The sequence below is a fragment of the Anabrus simplex genome, chromosome 13 (assembly GCF_040414725.1).
Source record: "Anabrus simplex isolate iqAnaSimp1 chromosome 13, ASM4041472v1, whole genome shotgun sequence".
In the NCBI taxonomy this organism is placed as follows: domain Eukaryota; kingdom Metazoa; phylum Arthropoda; class Insecta; order Orthoptera; family Tettigoniidae; genus Anabrus; species Anabrus simplex.
Genome location: NC_090277.1, coordinates 66,719,100 through 66,739,673, shown reverse-complemented (window position 1 = coordinate 66,739,673; position 20,574 = coordinate 66,719,100). Strand labels below are relative to the sequence as shown.

The 20,574-nt window shown below is 40.5% G+C and overlaps 1 protein-coding gene across 1 annotated transcript in view; it reads right to left on the bottom strand.

The window, feature by feature from the left end:
* The window catches only part of LOC136884717 (C-type lectin domain family 9 member A), a 303,715-nt gene that overhangs the window by 5,765 nt on the left and 277,376 nt on the right, over window positions 1-20,574 (bottom strand). Inside the window, exon 4 of the mRNA XM_068230003.1 lies at window positions 8,860-8,922. Within this exon, the coding sequence (XP_068086104.1) occupies window positions 8,860-8,922 (63 nt within the window). The remainder of the gene's footprint in view (window positions 1-8,859; window positions 8,923-20,574) is intronic.

The following is a 20,574-nucleotide window of genomic DNA, read 5'->3' as shown; positions in this document are numbered from 1 at the left end:
ATGAACGAATCACCATCAAAAGCATCATATGCCCCCACTGCGAATGTGCACGGTGGTGAGATTTGGAATGAATCAAAGCGTCTGGCATGCAATTGTATACCAGCACCTCTCCTACCCTGCCGAGCAACATTCTGATCGTTCCGACCCACTGGACTCAAACCGGCTAACCACGGTTTCAGAGCATATATCACATCACATCACATCACATCACATCACATCACATCACATCACATCACATCAAAGCACATCAAATCACATCATATCATATCAAATCAAACTCTCTTTATTTGCACATCAGGTGTCTACCTCGGTGGCAAATGGTACACTAAAATATATTATTGTCAAGCACTACATTTTAAATTAACAGGAGAAGAAGAAAATTTTCCTAGAATACATTACTATACAATTTAGGCTAACAGTTTTTTGTATTAAACACACAGCTCATCCTTAATAAATTTATAATCTTTACAAAATTCTTCTTATAATATCTCCTCTACTCACGAACATAGTCATCTCATATACAGTATGTAGAATTACTTCAAATAATACTATACAACTGGTATAAAATTAAAATTAACATTGAATTTATTTACTTATTTACTTTTTACCCATTTTGGAACCTAAGTAGCATAACGACCTTCTGCGTCTTAACCAGAGCCCCTTTTGCCACCAATTTTCAGAGTTCCTGAAGGACCTTCACAGCTACCGTAGCGGTCCCAGGGCCATCGAAGTCCCCACTGTAATTCACCCCTACAGGCAGCCCCTACTTCGGCTGTCCAAACTACATAGACCATGGGATGGAATTAATTTAATCACACACATTTTTATTCACAATATCCTGCACTGGTCGAATTCCCTCTAATATTTCATTTATTTTCTCTGTTGCTGTTTTTTCTCTTCTTGAATATCTGTACAGATTTTCGAAAAGGATCAAACACTGCCCCTGGTAAACTCTTCCACTCATTCACGCCCTTCCCAATGAATGAAAATTTACCCCAATCGCTTCTGCTAAAATTCCTTCTAATTTTATACTTGTGGTCAGTTCTGCCGATATAATTATTTTCCAACTGAAGCCTCTCACGGATTTCTCCCCATGCTTCTTCTCCTGTATAGACTCTATATAATCCTATAAGTCTAGTTTTCTCCTTTCTCTTACTTAAAGTTTCCCACCCAAGTTCCTTTAACATTTCTGATACACTACTCTTTCTCCTGAAATCCCCTGTTACAAATCTTGCTGCTTTCATCTGCACACTATCTATATCTTTTATTAGGTATTCTTGGTGAGGATCACAAACATTGTATGCATAATCCAATAATGGACTAAGCATTCTTTTAATTCTTTGTTGCATCATTTAAGTGACCTCATTATGATATTTAAAGATCTGTATGTTTTCCCAACAATGTCATCAACATGACAATTCCAGTGCAAATTACTTTCACGTCTCACACCAGTGTATTTGTACTTGCCATCTTTTGGGACAATTACCTCATCCGGAGTATATTTAAATTCAGTTTTTAAGTTCCTGTTTGTAAATGTTGTAACAGTTGATTTGCCTCCATTAACCTTCATATTAATTTCTTCAACCCATTGTTGGATACTCTCAAGGTCCCTTTATAATTCTGAACAATCCTCAGTGTTATTTATTTCCCTATAAAAAATTATGTCATCTGCATACAATCTGATTTTGATGTTGTATTGTTCCCTAAATCATTTTCGTATGTTAAGAAAAGTAACGGACCGATTATACTAACTACCCTGTGCAATTCCCTTCCAAATTTTCTCTTCCTGTGATTATTTCCTACTTTGACTTTAGAAATGTTATTATCTAACGTATAACCCTTATGTCCAATCCTATTACCTCCAATTCCTATGATATTCTATGTTCCACTCTATAAAAGGCTTTGGAAACATCTATGGCTATGCAATCTAACTGGCCTCCTGAATCCAACTGATCTGATATGTCCTGCTGAAATCCCACCAGTTGTGCCTCACAAGAAAATTTCTTTCTAAATCCATACTGGCTCCTCATGAACCAATTTTTATCATCAAATAGCCCTCTGATGTGCTTTGCTATAAATCTCTCCAGTATTTTACCAACTATACTGGTCAGGCTGTTTGGTCTGTAGTTCCCTGGTTTCCTTTATAAACTGGTATTATTATAAATTCCTTCCATTCCTTGACCCCTTGACGATCTTGCCCAGCAGATGGACTATATAGTGGGTAGCAGGGCAAAGGGGTTCCCAACCCCGAGCCAATCAGGCCGCGGTGCGGGTCACGTGACTGCTGAGTCAGCAGCGCGCGAAATTTGAATTCTATGAGAGGTCATTAATCTCGAGTCGTGTGGCTAGGCCGATTCCAACTCCGCGGTCATTAACCCGAGGTCAATGACAATTTGCGAATTTTGCATAAGAGAGCGAGCCTAACTTTAAATTCGCCATCTTCAGGGGCCCAACCTTACTTTAACGGCTAGTTGGCCTTCCCGACGCCTAAGAGAGCGAGCCTAACCTCGCATCCGCCATGTTGAAGGGACTATCCTTAGTTTTACGGCAAGATGCCCTTTACGACGTTAATTGCACAATATGGCGGCTATGCACATCTCCTTACGAGACGGCCTAGGCTGCTTGTGCAAAATGGCTGCTATATATAGGCTCTTATGAGACTGCCTAGGGACGCTTGCGCAAGATGGCGGCTACCTAATTAGACAAGATGGCGACTATACACAGCTTCTTATGAGACGACCTAGGCTGCTTTTGCAAGATGGCTGCTATACATAGGCTCTTATGAGACGTCCTAGGGACGCTTGCATAAGATGGAGGCTATCTAATTAAACAAGATGGCAACTATACACAGCTTCTTATGAGACGGTCTAGGCTGCGTGTGCAAGATGGCTGCTATACATAGGCTCTTATGAGACGGCCTAGGGACGCTTGCGCAAGATGGATGGGGCCGATGACCTTCGATGTTAGGCCCCTTTAACCAAGAAGCATCATCATCATCAGCAGCAAGATGGATGCTATACATAGGCTCTTATGAGACGGCCTAGGGACGCTTGCGCAGGATGGCGGCTATCTAATTGCACAAGGTGGCGACTATACACAGCTCTTATGAGACGGCTTAGGGGCGTTTGCGCATGATGGCGGCTATACATAGGCTCTTATGAGACAGACTAGGGACGCTTGCGCAAGATGGAGGCTATCTAATTGCACAAGATGGCGACTATACACAGCTCTTATGAGACAGCTCAGGGGCACTTGCGTAAGATGGCTGCTATACATAGGCTCTTATGAGATGGACTAGAGACGCTTGCGCAAGATGGATGCTATACATAGGCTCTTATGAGACGGACTAGGGACGCTTGCGCAAGATGGATGCTATACATAGGCTCTTATGAGATGGACTAAGGACGCTTGCGTAAGATGAGTGTTATACATAGGCTCCTATGATATGGAGTAGGGAAGCTTGCGCAAGATGGCGGCTACCTAATTAAACAAGATGGCGACTATAAACAGCTCTTATGAGACGGCTTAGGGGCGTTTGCGCATGATGGCGGCTATACATAGGCTCTTATGAGACGGACTTGGGACGCTTGCGCGGGATGGAGGCTATCTAATTGCACAAGATGGCGACTATACACAGCTTCTTATGACACAGCTTAGGGGCGCTTTCGCAATATGGCTGCAATCTCATGAGATGGACTAGGGACACTTGCGCAAGATGGATGCTATACATAGGCTCTTATGAGACGGACTAGGGACGCTTGCGCAAGATGGCGGCTATCTAATTGCACAAGATGGCGTCAATACACAGCTTCTCATGAGACGGCTTAGGGACGCTTGCGCAAGATGGCGGCTATCTAATTGCACAAGATGGCGACTATACACAGCTTCTTATGAGACGGCTTAGGGGCGTTTGCGCAGGATGGCGGCTATACACGGCTTCTTATGAAGAAAGATGACGGCTATGGGTGATTGTACAAGATGGCGGCTGTACATGGGCTCTTATGGAGAAAATTGACTGTTGTAGGCGATTGTACAAGTTGGCGGCTCTACGTGGGCTCTTATGGAGAAAGTTGACTGTTGTAGGCGATTGTACAAGTCGGCGGCTCTACGTGAGCTCTTATGGAGAAAGATGGCGGCTACAGGCGATTCCTCAAGATGGCGGCTATATACGGATTCTTATGCAGAAAGATGATGGCCATCGGCGATTGTACAACTTGGCGGCTCTACATGGGCTCTTATCAGAACGCCTAGTGCTATGAGAAATACATTGGTTACATTTAAGCCCCTAGCAGTCGAACAAATTATCGGATAAACATGTAATTAGAAATTTTGTTTCGGAAATATACTATTTGAATCTGTTGGCATGGGTTATAAGCATGTTTCTCATGCAGGAGCGAAATTAAACAGAACGCCTAGTGCCATAAGAAATGCATTGATTACATTTAAGCCCCTAGCAGTCGAACAAGTAATCGGATAAACATGTAACTTGAAATTTCTGTTTAGAAATATAGCATTTGAATCTGTTGGCATGGGATATAAGCCTGTAGCTCGTGCGGAAAATGAAATTAAACAGAACGCCTAGTGCTATAAGAAATACATTGATTACATTTAAGCCCCTAGCAAGCAAAATTGAAAAAGGGCACGGGACACAGCCGCCCTTCTCCTCCTCCTTATCCGTATAGCAAAAGGGCACGGGACACAGCCGTCCTTCTCCTCCTCCTTATCCGTATAGGAAAAAGGCAGGGAACACAGCCGCCCTTCTCATCCTTATCCATATAGCAAAAGGGCAAAAGGGCACGGGACACAGCCGCCCTTCTCCTCCTCCTTATCCGTATAGGAAAAGGGCACGGGACACAGCCGTCCTTCTCCTCCTCCTTATCCGTATAGGAAAAGGGCACGGGACACAGCCGCCCTTCTCCTCCTCCTTATCCGTATAGGAAAAGGGCACGGGACACAGCCGCCCTTCTCCTCCTCCTTATCCGTATAGGAAAAGGGCACGGGACACAGCCGCCCTTCTCCTCCTTATCCGTATAGCAAAAGGGCAAAAGGGCACGGGACACAGCCGCCCTTCTCCTCCTTATCCATATAGCAAAAGGGCAAAAGGGCACGGGACACAGCCGTCCTTCTCCTCCTCCTTATCCGTATAGGAAAAGGGCACGGGACACAGCCGCCCTTCTCCTCCTCCTTATCCGTATAGGAAAAGGGCATGGGACACAGCCGCCCTTCTCCTCCTTATCCATATAGCAAAAGGGCAAAAGGGCACGGGACACAGCCGCCCTTCTCCTCCTTATCCGTATAGGAAAAGGGCACGGGACACAGCCGCCCTTCTCCTCCTCCTTATCCGTATAGGAAAAGGGCACGGGACACAGCCGTCCTTCTCCTCCTCCTTATCCGTATAGGAAAAGGGCACGGGACACAGCCGCCCTTCTCCTCCTTATCCGTATAGGAAAAGGGCACGGGACACAGCCGTCCTTCTCCTCCTCCTTATCCGTATAGGAAAAGGGCACGGGACACAGCCGTCCTTCTCCTCCTCCTTATCCGTATAGGAAAAGGGCAAAAGGGCACGGAACATAGCCGCCCTTCTCCTCCTTATCCATATAGCAAAAGGGCAAAAGGGCACGGGACACAGCCGCCCTTCTCCTCCTTATCCATATATCATAAAGGCAAAAGGTAAAAGGGCTCCTTCTCTTGGCTATACATAGGCTCTTATGGCCTCCTACTCCTCCTCCTCTTTCTCCGACTGGGTGTAAGAGAGCAAGAGGAAACATGTTAACTATTGAACAGAAAGAACTCATAAAACAACAGTTCTTGTGCTGTACGTTTCTATTCGGCAAGACAACTTCAATCCTGTTACAATTAACACAGCCTAGAATTAATTGTAGAACAAGAGAAAACATGTTGACTATTGAATAGAAAAATCTTATAACGCAAACACACAAGTTACAGTCTCTAATCGACGGGACAAGTTTAATCCTGTTACAATTTAGCACACAGTAGAATTCATTGTAGAACAAGAAGAAACATGTTTACTATTAGTGTTGAGAACAGGAATTTTTTATTTTTTTTGCTATGGGCTTTACGTCGCACCGACACAGATAGGTCTTATGGCGACGATGGAATAGGAAAGGCCTAGGAGTTGGAAGGAAGCGGCCGTGGCCTTAATTAAGGTACAGCCCCAGCATTTGCTTGGTGTGAAAATGGGGAAACCACGGAAAACCATTTTCAGGGCTGCCGATAGTGGCATTCGAACCTACTATCTCCCGGATGCAAGCTCACAGCCGCGCGCCTCTACGCGCACGGCCAACTCGCCCGGTAGGAAAACTTATTGTACCGGGAGGTACACCTCAACGCCGCGCATTCAAAACTAGCGCCCAAATGAACTCCTCTAATGGTAAAACAGTAAAACTGAAACTACACCAACTTGGAACTTTAATCAGAAGATGTCACCACTAAAATATTGAGTAGTTTTGTTATTGTGAAGTTTCCTAAACTGACTGAATTTCTTCTAGTTTTGTTTGCTATACATCAAGAAGTTTGGACATTTCTCCACAGATGACACTACCAGGAAACTATGATAATGCACCCTGGTGCAAAGTGCAAGAACTTATAATTTAAAGAAGTTTTGTATTTCTAGGTTTCTTATCTGATTGAAGTTCATTTATTTTTGCGTTGGCAATATTTCATTTTCCTTTCCGCCAGTTTTGAATCTGACCAATGAAAAATTTCCGTAATTAATTTTCAAAATATCACAGGCTTCTGGTTCGATTCTGAGTGTAACTTTGAAATTGACTAATTAAATTGAGAGGGTGTGGCTGGTTTAGTCTTGAATGATCTCGAACTTTCCCTGAGGGTTTATAAACTGCGGCTTTTCATGTTTTTTGGCCAGTTGATCGTCATATTACCGAGTGTGTGTGTGTCAAAGCAGGAGGTGGGGGGGGGGCTATTTCATCGGTCAACAGAACGTCTACAATGTAACGGCCACATAACTTCTTTCTTTCTTGCTACCTCCGCAGATTAACCCGAAGGAAGGATCCGACTCTTTTGTTATGTAACAAACTTTTCTAAAATGTGAATCTTCTTCGGCTAATGTAAAAATTTCATAAAATCTTTAACTGTAAATAGGGGAGAGAGAGTGATGTACCCTCTTGAGCTCCCCTTCATCTTGTTTTGATGTGACTACGTTATAACTGCTTTTCCTTCCGTAATGGGTTAAAGTAAATCCTATACGAGTCACCTCAGTAGTTTGGGAATAGCCCCTGTTTCATCGGCCTAGAGCCCTTTAGGTTTTTTAAGTAACGGAGCGCAGTGTACGCCTCCATTCGTTTTGTGTTTGGGGCAGTTATTCAACCTGTTCTTTTCCATGAAGGCCCCGTAGCTGGGTATTAAATAACCCTGTATATATTTTCAAATTGTAAGTTGTGCCTTGAGAGGCCAGTAATAGTAAGTTGATGTTGCCTTGAGTAGGATTGGAAAACTGAGAGGCTGTTAGCTCTTTTTGAAGTGTTGTAGTAGTAAAGAGTGCCTCTTGAAGGCTAGATTTTTGTTTTTTGGAGAGCAAGTGCTCTTGAATTAGGGGATTTCTGCCCTTGAATAAATTTGCACTCTTTTGTAAATTTGAGCTAGGAGCTCAGAAATTGTAAAGCGAGGGGCGTGAAGCCCAAGATTTGTAAAATCACTAAATTTCGGATTTTTCTTGTCTTGTTTAAAGTTTGTCATTGTACCTGATCTTTCATTGTTAGGATAAATTGTTAAGTTGAAATCCTGAAAGAAATATAACCTTTGTTAAAGTTTTAAATCAATTCTTGATATTGTAGTTAGACCCATTCACCCGGCACCTTCTTTAACCTCTCTCTGCTCCACGGGTAACCCCGTGACATATATAAAAAAACATAAAGTTCCAATAATACTAAGTTGAGAAATTCCGCACTTAATTATTACATGGTCAGATAAATATTAGTCTACTATAATTCTCTTAGTTCTCTTTTCAAGAAACGTAGCCACCCATTCAGTCACTCTTTTGTCTAGTCCAGTTGCACTAATTTTTTCCAGTAGTCTCCCATGATCCACCCTATCAAATGCCTTAGATAAGTCAATCGCGATACAGTCTGTTTGACCTCCTGAATCCAAGATGTCTGCTATGTCCTTTTGGAATCCTACAAGTCGAGCTTCAGTGGAATAACCTTTTATAAACCCGAAATGCCTTCTATCGAACCAGTTATTAATTTCGCAAACATGTCTAATATAATCAGCAAGAATGCTTTCCCAAAGTTTATATGCAATTCATGTCAAACCGACTGGCCTCTAATTTTTAGCTTTATGTCTATCACCCTTTCCTTTATACACAGGGACTTTTTAGAAACTCTCCATTCATTTGGTATAGTTCCTTCATGCAAACAATAATCATATACGTACATGAGATATAGTACTATATCCCAATCCACTGTCTTTAATATATCCCCGGAAACCTTACCAATTCCAGCTGCTTTTCTAGTTTTTAACTTATATATCTTACTGTAAATGTAATTGTCATCGTATGCAAATTTTAATACTTCTTTAGTATTAGTCACCTCCTCTAACTGGGCATTATCCTTGTAACCAACACTCTTTACATACTGCTAACTGAACACTTCTGCATTTAGAAGATCCTCACATACACACTTCCCTTGTTCATTAATAATTCGTCGAATTTCCTTCTTGGAACCTGTTTCTGCCTTAAAGTATCTATACTTAGAAAGTCTCTTGAGAGAATGAGTTCGAATGTGAAAGCCATACGTAAATATTCCTCTAGATGCATATCTCCAAGAGAGACATGTATGCTGGTCTCTCGTATACCATTCACTGATAATCCGCTTAACTCACCTCTAGGACATGTCTTTGGTCTAGTAGCTGGTGTTGTAGTTGAAGGTCTGATCGGCTCCAATTCTTGAGACGTCGAGTTACCAAGAACAAAAATACACACGAAATAGTTAATTTTTGATAAGCAATAATCCTGAAAATCTATCAAAATCTGTGTACATAAAATCCGTACAGAATTATTTCACGGTCACCTGCAATGTCTACTTCAAAATATGGTTATGTTTGAAAACAGGTCTATACCAAGATTTTGAACATGTATGTGTTTCTCTCTTTCGAGTAGCGATTTGTTGTTATCGTGTGTAAACATTACCCATTATGATAGTATTGATCCAGAAGGGTCTATTAGGCTTGTTTTATCATTCTTGAAGTTGAAGAAAGGTTAGATATTTTACCTAGTTACAAGGTTAAAACCTAGAATGTTTAGTTAGAAGACAAATAAAGATATTCGCAGATAATATTACTGTATTTTCAACGCAGGTTGTACAGCAAGGGGCATATAATATCTTAGTTCTCTTTCACACAGGACGTAAATTCCGGTGTCATTTTTACCGGAAGTAACCATATTTTTCAAGCATGACTTAAATCGTCTCAGTTGTAGCTGATGCCACGTAAATCTATACTAATATTATAAAGAGGAAAAATTTGTTTGTTTGTAACGAATAGACTCAAAAACTACTGACCGGGCGAGTTGGCCGTGCGCGTAGAGGCGCGCGGCTGTGAGCTTGCATCCGGGAGATAGTAGGTTCGAATCCCACTATCGGCAGCCCTGAAGATGGTTTTCCGTGGTTTCCCATTTTCACACCAGGAAAATGCTGGGGCTGTACCTTAAGGCCACAGCCGCTTCCTTCCAACTCCTAGGCCTTTCCTATCCCATCGTCGCCATAAGACCTATCCGTGTCGGTGCGACGTAAAGCCCCTAGCAAAAACTACTGAACCGATTTTAAAAATTACTTCCCCTATAGAAAGCTACATTGCCAGTGAGTAACATGGGCTGTATTATTTTGAAAAGAATTTGAGGTGGGAGGCACGGGTTGGAGAGATATAAAAATAATAGGCTAATATAGGCAAAATATCGAATTGGTCGTATAAGGACGAGACAAAGCTCAATTTAATCCTCTTGACGCAAAGAACAAAACTCGGTAAGCCCTGGGCCCAAAAACCATGTTTTAAGGCCCTAAAACCAACTGTTACGGAGATATTGGCACCACACTACCCCTGCTCTAGGAATCGGATAAAGTAATGAACTGCCGTAACCATGGCAACATCAGCTCCAGGATTCTACAGCAGCGAAATTATCTACAATAAATCACAAAAACCTAACATGTTACAGGCATGAAAATTGATATCTGGAATCCCCAGTAAAAATAAAAGAATACAAATATTCGTTTTCAGAAAATCCACTTGGGGGGGGGGGGTGAAAGAAAGTGAGGAAGGAGTTGAATTATTTATATGAGGATACATATATCTCAAGAAAGAAGATGTTACATACTTTAAAATTGGTACTTGGAATCTCTTTAAAAATGAACACATTTATTTGGAAAATCCACTTAAGGGGGTGAAAAGAATAATAAAGCGGGTGAATTCTTTAAAATGGGTATCTTCTTCTTCTATCGCTTTACCCACACCTGTGGGGTTCCGGGTGCGAACTGTGTCGTACATGTGGATTTGACCGTGTTTTACGGCTGGATGCCCTTCCCGACAGCATCCGCATGTGTATGGATGTAATCTATACTTCTATACTCATATTATAAAGAGTAAAAATGTGTATATTTGTTTGTAACGGATAGACTCAAAAACTACTGAACCGATTTAAAAAATTACTTCACCTATAGAAAGCTACGTTGCCAGTGAGTAACATGGGCTGTATTTCATTTTCAAAACAATTCGAGGGGGCGACGGGGGAGATATAAAAATATTAAAATAATAGGCTAATATAGGCGAAATCGAATTTGTCGTACAAGGACGAGACAACGTTCATTTTAAGCCCCTTGACGCAAAGAACAAAACTCGGTAAACATTCGGGCCCGAAAACCATGTTTTAAGGCCCTAAACCAACGGTTATGGAGGTATTGGAACCACACTACCCCTGCTCTAGGAATCGGATAAAGAAACGAACGGCCGTAACCATGGCAACGTCAACTCCAGGATTCTACAGCAGCGAGATTATGCATGTACGTTTGGGCATAGATGCCAACCAAAATGGATACACATATGACTTACTATCTGGAAAAAAATAAACTGTTGTGTAAGACGTTCATAGCACTCCTTTGGGCGGGGATGGAAAGGGAGTGAAGTATAAAAATAATAGCCCCGGAGATCTCCGTAGTACAGCGACCAACCTTTGCCGACGGGCCTCCGTTTTTACGCACTGGCTTAGGTTTCACCATTTTGCGGAGTCCGTCACCTATAGTTTAAACTATTTTCTATCAAATCATGGAATAGTAGGATCACTGATGTTATTAGTGCCGATATTTTGGTCCACTTTTACAATCATTGTAACCATGAAAACAACCTATATACCAGGGGTGGCCACTAACGTTACTTCTGGCAGCCGCAAATTTAGGAGACAAAAAATTGGGAGCATGTTTAGAAAATGGTTTATAAAATGAAGACACGTTTTTCATTTTATAACAAATGAAGGAACATTTATTTTCTACACTACACAGAACATTATTTTTCAGGTACACATCAAGGAATGAGATTTTACTTTTGAGAATTGCTTTTTCTGAGTGTTCATTTTTGCTGTTAGTTTTTTGAAATCTTGCTGATAATTGGTAAGCACAGTTCGCACAATTTCACTTAAATGTTCATCAGTTCGTTCAGATCGATATGTAGATTTAATGAATTTAATCGTTGAGTACAGTGATTTACACACACATAAGTAGTCCCAAAGATTGAGATTAGTCTTTTGGCACACTGTTTTGTTAGTATGTATATTTCTTCTGGAACATTCTTTCAAAATTCTATGGTAGAAATGCCACTTCGTTCGAGTCCTTTTAATCCTTCGTCCTCTTGCAGTTCTTGTAGCTCCAACTCTACAGCTGCTGTATCCTTTGTTATCGGTGATGAAACAGGACTGCCATCGCCCACAACATCAACAGAAAAAGGATTTTCTAGGAATGATCTCAAATCATTACATCTGCCATTGATTTCTTCAGCAAGCACACGACTGCCTATACGTGAACGCGACTGGCTTCACCTCACGACACTGGCTCACTGACACACTCTCCCGCTCAAAGCACTATCAAATGGAAGGCGCCAGAACTGTCTTCACCTCCCATGTCTTACCACTGACCTACAGGGCCAATAACGTTAAGCCGCACATCACTGCTACTGACTGACGCCAGCCGCGAGATGTCGTTAGATTCCATTAATTATATCATTTAATTTAACTCTAAGGTTGGTGTCAAGAGACGCACAAGACTGACTCAAGAGCCGCATGCGGCTCGCAAGCCTCCTATCCTATCCCTGGTTCGTTGTGGCCAGCCCTGCTATATACTGTACACAATTGTCAAGATGGTGGCCCATGACTTGAAAAAAATTCTCAACATTTATACTCAGATTCATTATATGATGTGCGACATGAGTGACAAGCCCTGAGAATTATAATTATCAATAATTATAGTAGTTTCTTTTATGCATCGCGTATTTCCTTGATCATTTGTAATAGTTATGAAATGTCGCATCAAACAAATACACTCAATGTTTATATTTGTGGTACTATCTAGCGGAAATATACTTACACTACACCTGCAGCTTTGTGAATGGAGCAGGTATATCTAGGTGGGAATAAAGGAAAACATGGTAGCAAAAGATCTTAGAGGTCGACGCTAATTAGGAACTAATATTTAGAGGCCGCCATGAAGTAGAAGAAGATACACCATAATTACAAACATGACAAACAATTTCTACGTACGTAAGTAAATACACCAGTGATATAAATATCTGATAAAGTCAGTCACACCGATAGTATGAATAACTAAAGCCAGCTTCTGATAACCTGTACGAAGAACGGGTACTTCTGCTAGTCTATATTTATAAAATGAGAGTTTTGTCTGTACATTGCTTAGAATTTGAAAAAAGTTATTTCTGTATCGTTCAGTAACAAGGAGAAGCACTTATAACGTTTCCGTAATTTTTGCTCTCTGCCTGTATGTACACGTATCACGAGAAAACCGCTGAAGAGAATTTAATGAGCATCGGTACGTAAAGTCGGGGGATGAGCCACTACAATCTGTGCTATAAATAATTTTATTCACGCTGAGTGAAATGGTTGTTTAGAGTAAGGACTCTAATTTTATCCCCAGTATTGATATTATTAGTGGCCCTATCAATAAACACTACATAACTAAAGTAATATAGAATTAAATTTTATGCTATCCTTGAACCTATGGGAGTAACGGAGTCTTACTCTCATTTGATAGGCGAGGAACTCCTTGGAAACAACTTTGTGAACGAAATGGAATTCGATGGGGAGCTATCAATATTAATGTGGCTTTTGGAAGAAAGAAAGTAGAACTGTCCGAGTCAGCAAAGGCGATGCATCTGTATCAATCAATCAATCAATACTGATCTGCATTTAGGGCAGTCGCCCAGGTGGCAGATTCCCTATTTGTTTTTTTCCTAGCCTTTTCCTAAATGATTTCAAAGAAATTGGAAATTTATTGAACATCTCCCTTGGTAAGTTATTCCAATCCCTAACTCCCCTTCCTATAAATGAATATTTGCCCCAGTTTGTCCTCTTGAATTCCAACTTTATCTTCATATTGTGATCTTTCCTACTTTTATAAACGCCATTCAAACTTATTCGTCTACTAATGTCATTCCACGCCATCTCTCCGCGGACAGCCCGGAACATACCACTTAGTCGAGCAGCTCTTCTTCTTTCTCTCAATTCTTCCCAACCCAAACATTGTAACATTTTTGTAACGCTACTCTTTTGTCGGATATCGCCCAGAACAAATCGAGCTGCTTTCCTTTGGATTTTTTCCAGTTCTTGAATCAGGTAATCCTGGTGAGGGTCCCATACACTGGAACCATACTCTAGTTGGGGTCTTACCAGAGACTTATATGCCCTCTCCTTTACATCCTTACTACAACCCCTAAACACCCTCATAACCATGTGCAGAGATCTGTACCCTTTATTTACAATCCCATTTATGTGATTACCCCAATGAAGATCTTTCCTTATATTAACACCTAGATACTTACAGTGATCCCCAAAAGGAACTTTCACCCCATCAACGCAGTAATTAAAACTGAGAGGACTTTTCCTATTTGTGAAACTCACAACCTGACTTTTAACCCCGTTTATCAACATACCATTGCTTGCTGTCCATCTCACAACATTTTCGAGGTCACGTTGCAGTTGCTCACAATCTTGTAACTTATTTATCACTCTATAGAGAATAACATCATCCGCAAAAAGCCTTACCTCCGATTCCACTCCTATACTCATATCATTTATATATATAAGAAAACATAAAGGTCCGATAATACTGCCTTGAGGAATTCCCCTCTTAATTATTACAGGGTCAGATAAAGCTTCACCTACTCTAATTCTCTGAGATCTATTTTCTAGAAATATAGCAACCCATTCAGTCACTCTTTTGTCTAGTCCAATTGCACTCATTTTTGCCAGTAGTCTCCCATGATCCACCCTATCAAATGCTTTAGACAGGTCAATCGCGATACAGTCCATTTGACCTCCTGAATCCAAGATATCTGCTATATCTTGCTGGAATCCTACTAGTTGAGCTTCAGTGGAACAACCTTTCCTAAAACCAAATTGCCTTCTATCGAACCAGTTATTAATTTCACAAACATGTCTAATATAATCAGAAAGAATGCCTTCCCAAAGCTTACATACAATGCATGTCAAACTTACTGGCCTGTAATTTTCAGCTTTATGTCTATCACCCTTTCCTTTATACACAGGGGCTACTATAGCAACTCTCCATTCATCTGGTATAGCTCCTCCGACCAAACAATAATCAAATAAGTACTTCAGATATGGTACTATATCCCAACCCATTGTCTTTAGTATATCCCCAGAAATCTGATCAATTCCAGTCGCTTTTCTAGTTTTTAACTTTTGTATCTTATTGTAAATGTCATTGTTATCATATGTAAATTTTATTACTTCTTTGGCCTTAGTCTCCTCCTCTATCTCGACATTATCCTTGTAACCAACAATCTTTACATACTGCTGACTGAATACTTCTGCCTTTTGAAGATCCTCACATACACACTCCCCTTGTTCATTAATTATTCCTGGAATGTCCTTCTTGGAACCTGTTTCTGCCTTAAAATACTTATACATACCCTTCCATTTTTCACTAAAATTCGTATGACTGCCAATTATGTTTGCCATCATATTATCCTTAGCTGCCTTCTTTGCTAGATTCAATTTTCTAGTAAGTTCCTTCAATTTCTCCTTACTTCCACAGCCATTTCTAACTCTATTTCTTTCCAGTCTGCACCTCCTTCTTAGTCTCTTTATTTCTCTATTATAATAAGGTGGGTCTTTACGATTCCTTACCACCCTTAATGGTACAAACCTGTTTTCGCATTCCTCAACAATTTCTTTAAACCCATCCCAGAGTCTGTTTACATTTTTATTTACCGTTTTCCACCGATCATAGCTACTTTTTAGAAACTGCCTCATGCCTGCTTTATCAGCCATGTGGTACTGCCTAACAGTCCTACTTTTAAGACCTTCCTTTCTATCACATTTATTTTTAACTACCACAAAAACAGCTTCATGATCACTAATACCATCTATTACTTCAGTTTCCCTATAGAGCTCATCTGGTTTTATCAGCACGACATCCAGGATATTTTTCCCTCTGGTTGGTTCCATCACTTTCTGAATCAGCTGTCCTTCCCATATTAACTTATTTGCCATTTGTTGGTCATGCTTTCTGTCGTTCGCATTTCCTTCCCAATTGACATCTGGCAAATTCAGATCTCCCGCTACAATCACATTTCTTTCCATGTCGTTTCCCACATAGCTGACTATCCTATCAAATAATTCTGAATCCGCGTCAGTGCTACCCTTTCCCGATCTGTACACTCCAAATATATCAAGTTGCCTATTATCTTTAGAAATGAGCCTTACACCTAGAATTTCATGTGTCTCATCTTTAACTTTTTCGTAGCTTACAAATTCTTCTTTCACCAGAATGAACACTCCGCCTCCCACCCTTCCTATCCTATCTCTACGATATACACTCCAGTGCCGTGAGAAAATTTCTGCATCCATTATATCATTTCTCAGCCATGATTCAACTCCTATTACAATATCTGGTGAATATATATCTATTAAATTACTTAATTCTATTCCTTTCCTTACAATACTTCTACAGTTCAACACTAACAATTTTATGTCATCCCTACTTGATTTCCAGTTCCCTGTTCCCTTATCACCGCTCCCTAGGCCATCCCGTTTCCCTGAATGTACCTCCCTATTACCCTTCCAAACAAATTTCCTAACTTATACGTACCACTGCGGTTTAAATGAAGGCCATCTGAGCGCAGATCCCTATCTCCTACCCACCCATTTGGATCTAGAAATTTCACTCCCAGTTTCCCACATACCCACTCCATAGTCTCATTTAAATCCCCAATCACCCTCCAGTCAGTATCCCTTCTACACAGTATTCCACTAATAACAATCTCCGCTTTCTTAAACTTCACCCGTGCTGCATTTACCAGATCCCACACATCTCCAACTATGTTGGTGCTTATATCAGCTTGCCTTACGTTGTTGGTACCAACGTGAAACACTACCACCTTCTCCTTCCCCTCCTCCCTCTCTTCTACTTTCCTCAACATCTGCCTCAACCTAATTCCTGGATAACACTCTACCCTGGTACCTTTTCCTCCACACACTTTCCCCACGTGTCTAACGATGGAATCTCCCATGACCAGAGCCTCAACCCTACCCACCTCGTTTGATCCCCTCCCTTCCTGGTCAGCCCTATCTTTCCTGATAACTGCAGAAGCTACTTCCTCCTCCCTTTTCTCCTTCCCATGACCCTGTTCCACCTGTCTTTTCCTATCATCTACTCTACATTTTCCTTTCCTACCTTTTCCCTTCCTCCTACTCCCACACATCTCAGCAACAGTTCCCTGTCCCTCATCTTCCTTCTGTTGTTCTACCTGGAGTGACTCGTACCGATTTTGCACAGACACCTGTCCTGAATTCTGATCCTGAATAGAGCTCTTAGCCTGCAATCTCCTTCCCCTTAGAACATTAGACCACCTGTCTTCTACAACTCCTCCCTTTCCTTCCCCTCCCTCTTGTACACCTACTGTAACCTGTACGTTGTTTGAGGGAGTCCTATCTTCCTTCCTGTCTTCTGTGAGAATCCTAATTATCTCTCTCAAACTTTCCAACTCCTCCCTCATACCCCTCAATGCCTCGCCACACCCACAGAAACTACACTCGCGCTCCTTAGCCATTCTTAACGGGGGGGAAAATGAAATTAATAATAAAATAACTTATTTGCAAAAAATAAATGAACGGAGGGATATATTGTCTGGGATAGTACACAACAATAAGGTAACTAATATACGACTACACTACAATACTACTTAGTCGTGCTCTATTTTTTTATCCTACAACCCCTGACAGGATAAAAACTGCTGTTTATTACTGAATATCGAAAGTAATAGCCTACACAAGAACTACACAATTCCAAATTGCAATTAAGCCTATTCTAATTACAACAACAGTATTTTAGTACGAGTTTCTACGGATACCTCTACTACACCAGTACTACACAAATATTTTACAATAATAAAATAATCACACTAAATTCTAATAGGATATTACTCGTATACTACTGTACAGTACACTACAGTAATGTTAAACTACTTTCAGACGTATCCTAATTACGGAACCGTACCGTATGTCACTAAACTAAGCACAACAGAAATGAAATTTGCAAGAACTACTGTAGCCTACTCAAAGATTACCAACGAAGCTAAATGCTTAGACAAATTATTATTAGTATTACGGTCTAATAGATACACACGAAAAATACACGAATATAGCAAGCAAGATACGGCACTATCTACTGTAAATGTACTGTATCTATACTACAATGTATCTACACTACACTACCCTGCGTTTGGTTAAATGCTTAAGTATCGAAAAGATTGCCGTACTCGAAGAAAAACACGAATATAACTGGCAAGATACTATCTAATATATTATACCTTATCTTCACTACAATTCTACTGAAATGTGGTTATGTGATTATTACAGCTGGTGGATTACTATTTTTTTTCCCTACTCCACGGGACGGAGAATAAAAGTGTCCTTAATTAGGCCTACTGAAAAATACGAGGTTGTCTACAGTAATTTCTCAAATATTTCTATCAAAACTACTACTACTACTACTACTACTACTACTCCAGGGACTTGAACTGCAATTACTGGGATATATGAACTTTATTATTATTAGCTAACCGCTCATAAATACTGAAAGATCGAGGGAGCGAAATATAAATTACGGATACTTTAACTACCTACTTAGAAGTACCAATGAATGGAATACAAGATCAGCTGATTTTTATTTATATTTACTTGACTACACTACACCCTTTGTTCACAACTTAGCCAACAATGCAATATTTGAATATGAGGACCGACAATAATCAATAACAATACAACGACTGTTAACTATTACCGTGTAATCTCTTTAACTTCTTTTTAAATGGAGGTTTACAGGCGTATCGTGGTTTTTTTTTAATGTAGTAAATTATTACCTTCGCGATAGTTTGAACGGATATCTATACGAAATACCGGAGAAGTTGCTGCAGAAGTTACGGTACTATTCCTTATGATAACCTACCTTTGTAAGTATAACCAACGAACCTACAGATATTTACAAATATTTTTAAAGTTAATATTATTACCTAAAGTATTTCCTAAACCTAAAATCGAAACAAGGTACACCTAGCTAGCCTACTTAACCTAGAAAACGTAATTTACTGAAGACCAACTGAATTACTTGTTACGAAATTTAAATAAATGTCACTACTCACAATTTCTACCAACAAGCACTAAACACCACTATATAAACAGCACTAAATGAATCAGATATACACAAAATTTAGCTATTTCAATAGGTTTTCACTACTTTATCACTACAATAATGCAAGAGCTCTCTCAACAGCCATGTAATAGGAGTAAGTGATATTCGGGTAAGAGGAGATAAGGAGGAACAGATAGGAGATTAACAAGTGTACTCGACACGTGTTAAAAAGATAAGGGCAGACTATGGGGTAGGGCTGTTTATCAGAAATAATAATGCACGCAACATAGTTTCTGTTTTGCACGTAAATGAGCGAATGATGTGGGTACATATGGCAGTTGTAGGAATTAGGTGGGGAATTGCCTCAGTGTACTCACCCTGTGAGGGTGCAGATGAGGATGAAGTTGACAAGTTTTATTAAGCATTGAGTGACATCGTAGTCGGGGTGAACATAAAGGATAGGATAGTGCTAATGGGCGATTTCAATGCGAGATTTGGGAATAGAACTGAAGGATACGAAAGGGTGATTGGTAAATGTGGGGAAATTGTGGAAGCTAATGGGAATGGGAAGCATTTGCTGGGCTTCTGTGCTAGTATGGGTTTAGCAGTTACAAATACAATCTTCAAGCATAAGGCTATTCACCGCCACACATGGGAGCAAGGGGCTATCAGATCCATAATAAACTATACCTTAAACGACTTCGAATTCAGGAAGTCCGTTAGGAATGTACGGGGTTTTCGGGGATTTTTCGATGATACAGACCACTATCTGATCTGTAGTGAACTAAGTATCTCTGGGTCTAGGGTAGAGAAAGTGAAATCTGTCTGCTAACGAATATGGGTAGAAAACCTCCAGGACGAGGAAATTAGACAGAAGTACATGGATATGTTTAGTGAGAAGTTTCGAACAGTGGACAGTAAGCAGGTTCAGGATATAGAAAGAGAATTGGTGGCATACAGGGATGCTATAGCAGAAACAGCAAGGGAATGCCTAATAACAACTGTGTGTAAAGATGGGAAAAGGCGAACATCTTGGTGGAATGATGAAGTGAGAGCAGCTTGTAAATGTTAAAAGAAGTCTTATCAGAAATGGCTCCAAACAAGGGCTGATGCAGACAAGGAATTGTACGTAGATGAAAGAAACAGAACAAAACAAATAGTTGTTGAATCCAAAAAGAAGTCGTGGGAAGATTTTGGTAAGAACCTGGAAAGGCGAGGTCAAACAGCAGGGAAACCTTTCTGGACAGTAATAAAGAATCTTAGGAAGGGAGGGAAAAAGGAAATGAACAGTGTTTTGAGTAATTCAGGTGAACTCATAATATATCCCAGGGAATCATTGGAGATGTGGAGGGAATATTTTGAACATCTGCTCAATGTAAAAGGAAATCATCCTAGTGGTGTTGCGAACAGCCAAGCTCATTGGGGTGAGGAAAATGATGTTGGTGAAATTACGCTTGAGGAAGTGGAAAGGATGGTAAATAAACTCCATTTTCATAAAGTAGCAGGAATAGATGAAATTAGACCTGAAATGGTGAAGTATAGTGGGAAGGCAGGGACGAAATGGCTTCATAGAGTAGTAAGATTAGCGTGGACTGTTGGTAAGGTGCCTTCAGATTGGACAAAAGCAGTAATAGCACCTATCTATAAGCAAGGGAACAGGAAGGATTGCAAC